Here is a 12,164-nt window from a genome sequence, read left to right as displayed (position 1 = left end):
TCGAAGGAAGAAACAATAGAGTTTTGTTTGTGGAGACAAGAACATCCTGTTGACATGTTTTTCTCTAGATTCCTGCACAGTGTTTGAGGAAGATGCGCTTTTAGTTGTAGAACTCGTAGTACACTTAGCCGCAGGGCGATCACACTTGCGTTTACTGCCAGCAGAAGAGGTCAGACTCGTAGTACCAGATCCAATTTTACGTTTGAGGAGAGAGCTTGAGGTAGGTGCAGCCAAGGAAGAAGACCTCTGATTCGAAGGTTTTGCTGAGCTTCTATCAAGTGATTTGGCAAAAGCAGAACTTAACTTGGATCCTTCTTTGCCTGTAGATGGGACTATCACAGTCTTTCTCGGCTCTGAAGGGATCTGCTTTGTAGATGAACGTGATGAAGGGCCGGTGATGCTACCTGCTCTCAGCATTGGTTTTGGTGCTGTCCCTGCTGTCTTCTTCGCAGCAGATACTGCAGTGGTAGTGGTGAATGCTGCTCCACTAGTGCTTGATCCTGCAGTGCCAGTACTGGCAGTAGATACAGTGCCGTCCTTCTTGCTCGTTGTTAGAGTCTTGGCTACAGTTGGTTGCATTTTTCTTCGTACTTCTTCTTTGAAGAAGAGGCGAAGTGGCTCCCACTGTTCAATCAGCCTGTCTTGGCACTGACCAAGGGACAGCCACCTTGTTGCGACATGCTTCAGAATCTTGTGTGTCGGGGCATCACAGAGTTCTTGCAGTGCTTTCACTCCTTTGACGCGTTTACTACTTTTGTCCAAGTAGTAGTAAATATCGATGAGAAAGTCATCTAACTCAATGGGTAAGGCCTGAGCCGCCTTCTTGGCCGTATTGTGCATCATATGGCAAGGGCATCCCATGATGTAGCACTCTGGATTTTGTGTGTGGATATAAGCAGCGACTCCTTTGTGCTTGCCCACCATGACAGAGGCATTATCAGCACAAAAGGAAACACAATTTCCCAACGGAATTTTCCTGTCACTGAACTCGTGATCAAGCAGTTTGAAAATGTTTTCTCCAGTGGAATCTTGTTTGCACGCAGGCAAACTTAGCAAACCTTGCTTCACAATCCCAGCACTGTTGTCATAGTACGAAATCAGGACAGGATATAGCTGGGCCTCACCACTGTCATTGCTACCGTCTGTAGCTAGGCTAAATGGAGCTAGTCTAGCAATATCGGCAATAGATGAAGCAGTAACATTTGACAACTCACCAATTATTGCTGAAGTTTTTGTTCTTGCACATCCATACTTTGAAGCAACTTTTGAATCTGGAAACATCTTTTGAAATAGAGGTCCAGCATGATCTGAGACTGATATGTGCAAGTTATGTTCCACAATAAATCCACTAAAGAGAAGTTCCGCTCGGGTAACATCCTCTTCCTCGCTTGTCCCTTGTTTGGTGAAATAATTCAGAAGTGTACCGGTACTCGTGCTCGAAGATCTCTCCTTTGCAATGTCTGTGTGCCGTTTGCTTCCAACGTGCTTCCGAATATCATCGTGACCTCCGTGCTCAACTGAAATATCAACGCTGCATACTGTACAATACGCATGATGAATTCCTCTTTCAGACTTTCGAATACACGGGTATTGGAGACTGTATTCGGTCTTGTACTTCTGAGACCATTTCTTGGTCTTCGTAAGCTTCTTTTCTGCCATTTCGTAATCAACATCGAGGGCTTGAAGCATCGGTAACTTCGAAGTCGATGTTCCACAGCTGCAGCGCGACTCGTAGAACTCTAGCGGCTGTTAAACACCGCACGGTGGTCGCGACCGCCGGGCTGGTACGGGGCCCAGCTGCATGCAGTGAGCGTATCGCATGCATATACACTGTGCATACATACCGCATGCACTGTATTGCACACATACCGCATGCACTAAATCTCAGTGCATGATCGCATAAGCGAGATCCAGACCCAATGTTTCGCTGCTCATTTGAATTTGCAATTTTTTACGTACAATTTGGTAGCAGCGAACGTTATGGAGTTACCACATGCTATACGTAGCAGACGATGCTTTTCATTCAATTCGCATACTAGTACATTCTGATTAGTGAACAGTGCAAAAATATCAAAATTTCGGGAGGATAAGGATAGTGATCGTAAGGGCGGGAGTTTGGGTGAATTTTCGGAAGCCTCCCGATAAAATCGGGAGGGTTGGCATCTGTGCAAACTTGTGTGGTGAAGACCAGATTCTGATGGTGATGAACAAAGTTCATTGGGAGGGCGCTGGACTCCCGTTATTCTCAGGTTTTCTGTCTGTCTGTATGTATGTAATAGACGGCTCTGGAGGCCAGAAGAGTCAACCGATTTTGAGGAAACTTGACTGGTAGGTTCATACCAGGATCTAGTTGTATGCTTTTGAGCACCGTTGCTATGAACGCCACCGTTGCCGAGCAACGGGACTTTGAAATTTTTGAAAAAAATCCGAAAAATATTTATATATATATATATTTCGAAAATCAAAAATCAGCTTCTGCGTTTTTATGCACACTATAATCAACCTCTTTGTCAAAAATTTTCAGCCTGATCCGTCAAAAACTGAATGACTAGTATGCAATTATATAGCGACCACCCATGTCGCCTTCTGGCCTTTGTTTTTCTTATTGGGCAGGGCCACCCAAACTCACTCCTGAATGTCATCCCATTGGTTGAAACACCCGACTGTAATTACCTGAATTGAATTGAACTGATTAACCGAGAGGTTCACCTACTTTTTCCAACAAAGAAATTGAATATTGGATCATTTTGTTCAATCAATAAATGAAAAGTACATTTTTTTATGTGATATTCGTTTAATCAGGTTCTCTTTATCTATTATTAGGACTTAGATGAAGATATGATCACATTTTAGATCAAATTTATGGAGAAATACAGAAAATTCTAAAGGGTTCACAAACTTTTTCTCACCACTGTAGATGTGGTGAGTTGGGAGGGATGTGTTGAAACACAAGTGTCTGCTTGTTAATTACGAAATCTAAAGATTTCGTAAGTATATTGATGACTTCCGTCATGTGTTTGTGTGTGTGTGTTTGTGTTTGTTTGTTTGTAGGCACGATAACTCGAGAACGGAAGAAGGTACCAATGTCAAATTACACTACGTGATTCAGGAGGGTGATGGCTAGTGCTGATTAGATTTTGGTCAAAATCGGTCAAAGGTCAAGGTCACAGTGAGGTCAAACATCCAAAACATTCGATTTTTGATGGTTTGGTACAGAATCATCGTCGAAACTTCTGGTTTGCGTCGCTACCTTCTCTCGAGACAGCTTTTATTAGACAAGGTCAGAGGTCAAGTTGACGATTTCATAAGTACCAGTCTTTGACTGCTTGTTTGTTTGTTTGTGGGAATAAAATGCATTGAAACTTGGTGGTTGTACTCAGGGTGTGCATGGGGATGTACTAAGTTGTGATGGCCACCTCCATATTAAAGTTGCCCCTCCTTGCCACGACCGTAGGGAGAAGGTGTTTCTCGTTATTCTAATATGGTACAATTCCCAGGTCCAAGGTTTGATTATATTTCTTCAGTCATAACTCAGGAGAGAAGATACATATGCTTCTTAATTGTGTGTGTGTCGATACACTGGGTAGTCTTCCCTCATGGTCAACAATTCACTGCAATGAAGGACCATTTTGGGGAGTGCCCTTCTAGTTTATACCGAGTGCCCTTATAGTTTATGGATGTTTTTTTTTTAACAAGATCTAAGGCCCATAGTGGAAATGACAAATAAAAAAACCTTTAGAAAGGTACCACAAAAGATAGAACCATTCCTTTCATGGCATAAGGCACAGAGGACTGCCAAGGCAGTTTCATTTGGTTAAGGAGCACAGTCCGAGATGGGTCTTCACTCTGATGCATGATACTCGAATGGCTTATTGGCCCAATAAGTTGTTACTCATTTTGCCGACCTCGGAAGGATGGCAGGCTGAGTCAACCCACCTGATGTTATTTAAACAGCATGGCAGGGGCTCAAACTCAAGATCCTATAAGATCTAAAGCCAGCCACCTGAGCCGTTAAGACAGTGAGGCCTCACTAACACTATGCTTCCTTCGACAAAAGATACCGGTATATCATTTCAGGGGTAAAGGCCATTTGGTCCATTTTTACTTGTCTTGCTCAACTCTGCCAGGTAACCAGTTGATGCTTTCAATCAGTCAACAAAATTAATCAAGAAATAACAAACACATAAATAAACCAATGTCACCCGCAGGGTGACCCGTATCTTGCCAAAAGGTGACCACGTGTGACTTCTTTAAGGTCACACTGAGGTGAACAGAGCTGCTATCCACCAGGAGCGACTCCTTGAGGAATATCTGCCTACGAGAGATTCCGATGAGAATCGTTCTACAGAGTAACCATGAAAAATATGCATTTTCCTCATAACGTCACCAAATGACGTCATAATGTCTCAAGCTTGATATATCTAGAAAGCACTCATCGAGGTGTTCAATTTGAGGTACTACACGACATGGTTCCTAAAACTTGAAAATTTGACCTTGGGGTCAAATATGTTTGACCTGAGGCGTTAACCATGAAGGTCAAGGCCAATCGCCACCAAAAATTAATCAGCTGAGCGCCAGACCATGAACTATATTCCCATGAAGTTTGAAGATGATCCGATCAAAATTACTCAAAAAATAAGGGTTTCGTCGACTCCCCTGATTTGCGACAAAGTGACCTTGACCTTTGACTTTGACCTTCAAAATTTTGTGCACTGAAAGGGATCTCTATAGGACTCTGATATGCGAAGTTACAAAAATTTCCAATGATAACTGTGCTTTGCAGAATTTTTTATACGTGATTACAGACAAACAACAAAAAAAAAACAAAAACAAAAAAACAAACATACAAGCTGACTAACATATCTTGCAAAAACTTCATTTTGACAAGATAATAAACCAATGTCACCCTCAGGGTGACCCGTATCTTGCCAAAAGGTGACCACGTGTGACTTCTTTCAGGTCACACTGAGGTGAACAGAGCTGCTATCCACCAGGAGCGACTCCTTGAGGAATATCTGCCTACGAGAGAATATCTGCCATAATATCTGCCTCTGAGAATCGTTCTACAGAGTAACCATGAAAAATATGCGTTTGCCTCATAACGTCACCAAATGACGTCATAATGTCTCAAGCTTGACATATCTAGAAAGCACTCATTGAGGTGTTCAATTTGAGGTACTACACGATATGGTTCCTTAAACTTGAAAATTTGACCTTGGTCAAATATGTTTGACCTGAGGTGCTAACCATGAAGGTGAAGGCCAACTGCCACCAAAAATTAATCAGCTGAGCGCCAGACCATGAACTATATTCCCATGAAGTTTGAAGACGATCCGATCAAAATTACTCAAAAAATAAGCGTTTTGTCGACTCCCCTGATTTGCGACAAAGTGACCTTGACCTTTGACCTTGACCTTCAAAATTTTGTGCGCTAAAAGGGACCTCTATAGGCCTCTGATATGCGAAGTTACAAAAATTTCCAATGATAATTGTGCTCTGCAGAATTTTTTATACGTGATTACAGACAAACAAAAAAAACATACAAGCTGACTAACATATCTTGCAAAAACTTCGTTTTGGCAAGATAATAAAGGGGCAAAATAATACTCATATTCATGAATCGTGACTTTTTTTAAGGTCATTTCACCCGTAAAGTTTTTTTTTTGGATTGTTTTTGAAATCACATTTTTTGAACATGAGATTGAAGAACTAATCATGCTGGTGAAGGGAAGTGCAGATATGAATAGGCGAACAGGTAGAGCAATAGATGACATCAATAGGTTGTTGATCAAGGTGTGTTAACCACTGTGGGAAGCAAGAGGAAGCTGACGTTTTGGGCATTAAACGATTAATTATTGAAGCTTTAACCCTCTTTTGTTCCGATGAAGGGTTACCACCTGAAATGTCAGCTTCTCCTTGCTTCCCAAGGCGGTTAGCATATCTCGATCAACATTCTGTTGATTACATATTTTGTGAACATTATTCTTCTTCACTTCAAATTGATCAAATCCAAATGAATAAAGCTGCTTGATCCATCACGTCTGCCATATAATATAGTCCAGGAGTGAGGTGACTTTTATTCAACATGGAAGGTGCAGATGTTTAAGGGTGCCAGTGGTGTAGAGTAGGGTCGGCAGATCCCAGAAACCCAATTCTTAAGTTGCGCCAGTGGTGGGTGTGGTAGGTGGCGCCACCCAAATCCAAGATGGCTGTTTCAATGTAGGCTAAAACCAATATTGTCATACATCAAGTAATACTTGGCCGATTCCAATGATCTTGGTATGCATTCTGATAGTTTTGGGTATTCCCAATCTAATGGAGATGGTGTCGTTATCATCCAAGGTCAATGTTATGAGATAAAGGTCAATATCAAAGTTTTTGGTCAATTTTATGCCTGTTTGACCTTGACCCTTTGATTCAAGGTCAAATCTGCTGACATGAAATGATTCCCCATATATGATTTCCTTTCAGTGCCTAAAGTGCAAATACCAATCCAGTGTCATTTGACAGGGATAAGTACATTGAATGAAAAAATATAACCTTAAGGTCCACGCTCACTGACCCGATCGACCCCCAACCTGCCCCTGACCGGCCCACCCGAACTCCCCCCCCCCCCGTGCATCTGGTCGGGGACAGTCGACTATGCTCGGATGCGGTCGTCGAGTTTTCAACATGATCAAAATTGTGGGGTTGGTTGGGTAGGTCGGGTGTCATTAACCCTCTCCTTTGGGCCTCTCCTCATGCCTTCTTCTCCCGTCTCCTCATGCCCTCTCCTCCCCCTCTCTTGGAGGAGAGGAGGAAAGGGAGAGGAGAGGGAGGAGGAAAGGGAGAGGAGAGGGAGGAGGAAAAGGAGAGGAGAGGGAGGTGGAAAGGGAGAGGAGAGGGAGGAGGAAAGGGAGAGGAGAGGGAGGAGGAAATGGAGGAGGGTAGGCTAGGATGAGGAGAGGCCAGGATGAGGAGAGGCCAGGATGAGGAGAGGCCAGGATGAGGAGAGGCCAGGATGAGGAGAGGCCAGGATGCGGAGAGTGGGAGGAGGGGAGGGGGAGGAAAGGGGGTGGAGAGCAAAGAGGAAAGAGGGAGGAGTGGCTGGGATGAGGAGAGGCCGGGAGGAGAGCCTTGGAGGAGGAGAGGGGAAGAGGAAGTAGAGGGAAGAGGACTGGCCTCCGACCTGCCAGACCTGCCCCTCGACCTGCCAGATGTGGCAGTCGGTCCAGTCTGGGGCCAGTCGGCCCAGTCAGCCCAGGTCGGGCAGGTCGGTGGGGCAGTTCGAGTGGGCCGGTCGGGGGCTGGTCAGGGGCAGATATGGCCAGTGGGCGGGGGCCTTAAGAATAGGATTTGTGGTGGAAAGCTTACTTAAGAACAAGCTTAATTAGATTTATAGGTATGGCAGATTTTATATATATAGTTCATTTGTAACCATTACATTCAGTCATTATCACAAAGTGTAGATCTAGTGACTTGGCATTTTATATAATTTTGTATTCATCAAAAATGTGTTCTGATTGGAAAATGTGAGTCTTAAAAAAAGAAGAAAAAAAAATTAATTTTCAAATAAATTTATTTTGACCACCTGCATGAATTTTTCTGGAAAAGAAACAAATTGTTCATTGTTATGGTTTGCATGACAATGCCCCACTACAATCTGTTTCTATATATTACCTAACCTATTTACCACCACCATGCATATATACATATAGAACTAATCTACCACTTTCTATAAATTTAGGGATCTATTTTATCGATCACCACCATGGATATGCATAATTGACTAATTAAAATAAAACCCAAATTGAGAAAATTCTGTTTTTATACTGACAGGGTTGGTTTAAGTTCAATGAATGGTATTGTGTTGTTATCAGAGTTAGTGTTCATCTGAGGATAGACCGTCTTCATCTGATGAAGACACATTGAGGTCATCATCAGAGCTTTCTTGATGTGAGTGATCCTCTTCCTCTGGAACCAGTGACTCTGGAAGCCATTGACCATCAAACCAAATGATTTCATACTGCTCTTCATGCAACTCCCAGCTATCATTTGAAGATGGATGCTGATTTAATTCTGATAAATCAGCATTGGCCCACATCTTTGCTACAAATGATGACCGTTTTATGTGTTGGGAAATTTCTGATTCGCAGGGAGGAATCATGCTGCCATCAATTCCCTTCAGCTTTGCTAGTGCATTCCGAGATCTAGCTTTTGGTCCATATGCCTTTTCAAAGACAATATAGCGATGGTAATTCAGTGACATGACTTTTCCCTTTGCCCCATACATCTGAGCTGTATATGTCTTAAGGATTTCTATGTCCGGGTCAGTCAGCGAACCTCCAGCCATTTGTGAAAATGCTAATGCTTATGGCTGTTTGACCTTGACCCCTTGATTCAAGGTCAAATCTGATGGCATGAAATGATTCCCCACACATGATTTCCTATGAGTGCCTAATACATGCCTAAGCCCTCAGACCAATATTTAAAACATTACAGCGACTATTTCAAAAAAAGGAGGGGGGGACCCATTCCCAGAAATGGGGGAATTCCCCCTTTAGTCCAAAAAGTCAAATTTCCGATCTATTTTGCACTAGATTTCTTATTTCCTCATAAAAACATTCCATTTTGGTAGTTATACATGTTCTTGGTACTGTTATGCATTATATTTATACATTATTTCATGTTGAAAGTCTTTAAAATGTTCAAAATATTACCTTATTTGTTGTTGCCAAGTTGCTGGAACTCTGCATGACACTTGAATTTGTCAGAAATTTGTCACATGACGTAAGGGGGGTGATCCCAAATCGATTTATAGCTTACTTTAATATGCCTATAACTATTTAAATACTTGTCTGAGAGCTTAGGTATGTATTGGGCACTTATAGGAAATCATGTATGGGGAATCATTTCATGTCATCAGATTTGACGACCTTGAATCAAAGGGTCAAGGTCAAACAGGCATAAAATTGACCAAAAACTGTGATATTGACCTTTATCTCATAACATTGACCTTGGGTGATAATGACACCCTCTCCATTACATTGGACATACCCAAAACTATCAGAATGCATACCAAGATCATTGGAATCGGCCTAGTATTACTTTATGTTTGACAATATTGGTTTTAGCCTATATCGAAACAGCCATCTTGGATTTGGGTGGCGCCACGTACCACACCCACCACTGGCACAACTTAAGAATTGGGTTTCTGGGATCTGCCAACCCTACTCTACACCACTGGCACCCTTCAACATCTGCACCTTCCTTGTTGAATAAAAGTCACCTCGCTCCTGCTCAAATACAAACATCTATTTTTACCTCCGCTGCGAAAAGGGGATGGAGGTTATGTTTTCACCGCTGTCTGTCTTTCTGTGAGCTGGATATCTCAAAAAGTTTGGTCGGATTTGGACGAAACTTGGTGGACAGGTTGGATGGGTGACATGGATGAATTGATTTTATTTTGCTGAAGATCTGGATCTGGATGCGAGAATTTTAAAAGTGATTCTTCACTATTGAGAGACAGGGCTAAAAATTATATATAGCATGATATCTCAAAAAGTTTTGGACAGATTCGGATGAAAATTGATGGATGAGTTGGTTCGATGACAAAAACAAGACAATTAGATTTTGGTGAAGGTCCAGATGCAGATCCGGCCTTACAGTGGGATACAAAACAAACTGTTAAGCTGGGCGGAGGTATGTGTTCTACCGAGTGTCATTCTAGTTGGACTTGTATTTCAAATGAGTAGTGGTCTGAGAACATTTTCTACTTGATGCCTGGACTGACACAGCAATGTTAAGATGTGTTGTACTCCTGGAGCTGCTTTTCTGAGACAGTAACAGGCTGTAAAGACTGAAAATAGCAATGGAATACATGTGGAGTCATAATTATATGTTAAGGCTGTGGGTCTGATTAATAAGCAACATCAATTGGTCTTGCACTGCTTATCCCAGGATTAAAAACAAAAAGCTTCTTAAAATGCAACCTTTTAAGAAGCTTTATTATGTATGATGTGGGTTTTGCTTCCTACCCACCTCCTCCCCACCACCCCCTTCCCTCCTCATCCTCTCACCCACGACTCTGTCTGATATACTCTCGTAGCTGATCAAAGAGCATAGCTGTTCCCTGTGTGGCACTCATGACTTTCTTTTATGGGAATTGATCTGCGCTGATGAAGGTTTAGAATGTAACATCAGAAACAAAGAATGAAAAATAACAACAAAAACAAAAACCTTGCTGTCAGAGCAAGAAAGGCAAGGTTATAGAAAGCAATAGGAATAAAAATGATGAATAAAATGAAAAGCATGACACTCACTGATAAAAGGTCGTCCACATTGAGGAGTTGTGCTGGTTTGTGTGGTCACACGTACAGCCCGATTCTGGCAGATGCCCGGTGGCCATGAACATCGCATGTGCGGCGGCCGCTATCACAGCAATACCATCCAGGGCTCGATAAGCAAGACTTCCTTGCCCCTCATCGAAAGAAATGGTGATGAGCCCGATGGGGAAGGTGTCAGGGATTTTCACACTCACCCTCAAGCCTGGAACTATCCACACGGTGCCTGAACTCGCCAAGCCAACAGCTTCGGCTAATGCGAAAACGTGCTCCACTTCATCGTTCGCACAGTACAGCACGACGACCTGTGCATGAAGTCTTCGCAGAAGGGCCTCAGCCCGGGCAGTGTCACCACTCTCTGACAGTTCCAAGGTGACAATGGCTTCGATTTCCCAGGCCACAATGCTGCCGAGGACACTGGTGTGCAGGAAGTGTGCAAAGTCTCGGTAGCCGGTGTGCCGTGTGGTGACGATGGCAAAACGGTGCCAGTCGTATTCCTCCATTAAACGAAGGATTACTTGTGACTGCTGTTGTGTCGTGGCACCAAACTGTAGAAAGATGGAATCCTTCTCCTAAAAACAAAGAAAACATGTTTTGTCATAAACCATCAACAACCTTTTGAAATAGCATGCCACACCATTAATACCACCCATTTGCACGAAGGCAAGGGTACATGGAATGGATGCACAAATTTTGGGGTAGACACACCAACTCCAGGGGCATAAGAATGACAAACACTACCGGTGAAAAGTTTTATAACACCTCCATTTTCAGTTTTTACTGAAATTTAAGCAGTTCAAGTCCAGTGAATAACCTGAAATGGTACAAAGCTAAGCGGTAAATTGCCAGAGGTAAAAAAACAAAAGTTTAGGTTACCAAAAACTGAAAAGTAATGCAAATTTCCGAGTTGTTCAAAAGGCCCTTTTCAGAGAACAAGTTATGGGTCAGCAACTGCAGCTGTTCTGCAGCAATGGAAGTAAATTAAGCCTTGAAAGTTGATGCAAACAATTCTGACAGGTGTCCCAACTTTTGTTGATTAGTTACAAACCCTCTGTCTGTATAAAAGCAGTGTTGAAACAGACTTTTGCAGTATAAAAGACTTTTGCAGTTGAAAGCAGGATAAAAGCAGTGTTGAAACAGTCTGGGCACAAACAGCAGTGCTGAAACTACACCCTCTGAAGCATTATTTGGACAATATTGCACTGCTGGAAGTAGTATATTACTATAATCATGGTGAGAAAAAGACAATTAACAAAGAAAGACCGACAGGCCATTATAACCCTAAAAAGTGAAGGTCTTTCCTTTAGAGAAATTGCAAAGAAGCCAAGATGTCAGTGAGTACAGTTTCCAACACCATCAAAAGGCACTTGGAAGCTGGAAGAAACTGACAGGAAGAAGTCTGGCAGACCCAAAGCCACAACACAATCAGAAGATAAGTTTCTGAGAGTCAACAGCTTGCAGGATAGGCGGCTCACAGGACAGCAGCTTCAAGCACAGCTTAACACTGGTCAAAGTAAGGAAGCCTCAGTTTCAACTGTGAAGAGACGACTGTGAAGACTAAGAAAGCCATTGCTAAGATGGCAAAATAAGAAAAAGAGGCTTGCCTGGGCCATGAAGCACCACCAGTGGACTACTGAAAACTGGAAGAAGGTCGAATGAACCGATGAATCAAAATTTGAAATCTTCGGTTCATCATGTAGGGTTTTTGTATGCCATCGAGAAGGAGAAAAGATGGTTCCTCAGTGTGTGACAGCAACTGTCAAACATGGAGGAGGAAGCGTGATGATCTGGGGCTCTTTTGCTGGATCCAGAGTGGCGACTTGCACAGAGTGACTGGGCACC

At 42.7% G+C, this 12,164-nt stretch overlaps 1 protein-coding gene across 3 annotated transcripts in view; it reads right to left on the bottom strand.

Annotated features, from left to right (window-relative positions):
* GRIN2C (glutamate ionotropic receptor NMDA type subunit 2C) overlaps positions 1-12,164 on the bottom strand; it is a 316,497-nt gene that overhangs the window by 140,104 nt on the left and 164,229 nt on the right. For all 3 annotated transcript variants that reach the window (XM_085856958.1, XM_085856960.1, XM_085856959.1), the window contains one exon: positions 10,302-10,894. In XM_085856958.1, coding sequence (XP_085713084.1) covers positions 10,302-10,894 — 593 coding nt within the window. The remainder of the gene's footprint in view (positions 1-10,301; positions 10,895-12,164) is intronic.

The sequence above is a fragment of the Eptatretus burgeri genome, chromosome 15 (assembly GCF_056783735.1).
Source record: "Eptatretus burgeri isolate ZD-2024b chromosome 15, Ebu_testis_v1, whole genome shotgun sequence".
NCBI lineage: Eukaryota > Metazoa > Chordata > Myxini > Myxiniformes > Myxinidae > Eptatretus > Eptatretus burgeri.
The sequence above is the reverse complement of the archived record's forward strand: the minus strand, read 5'-3'. Positions and strand labels throughout refer to the sequence as shown.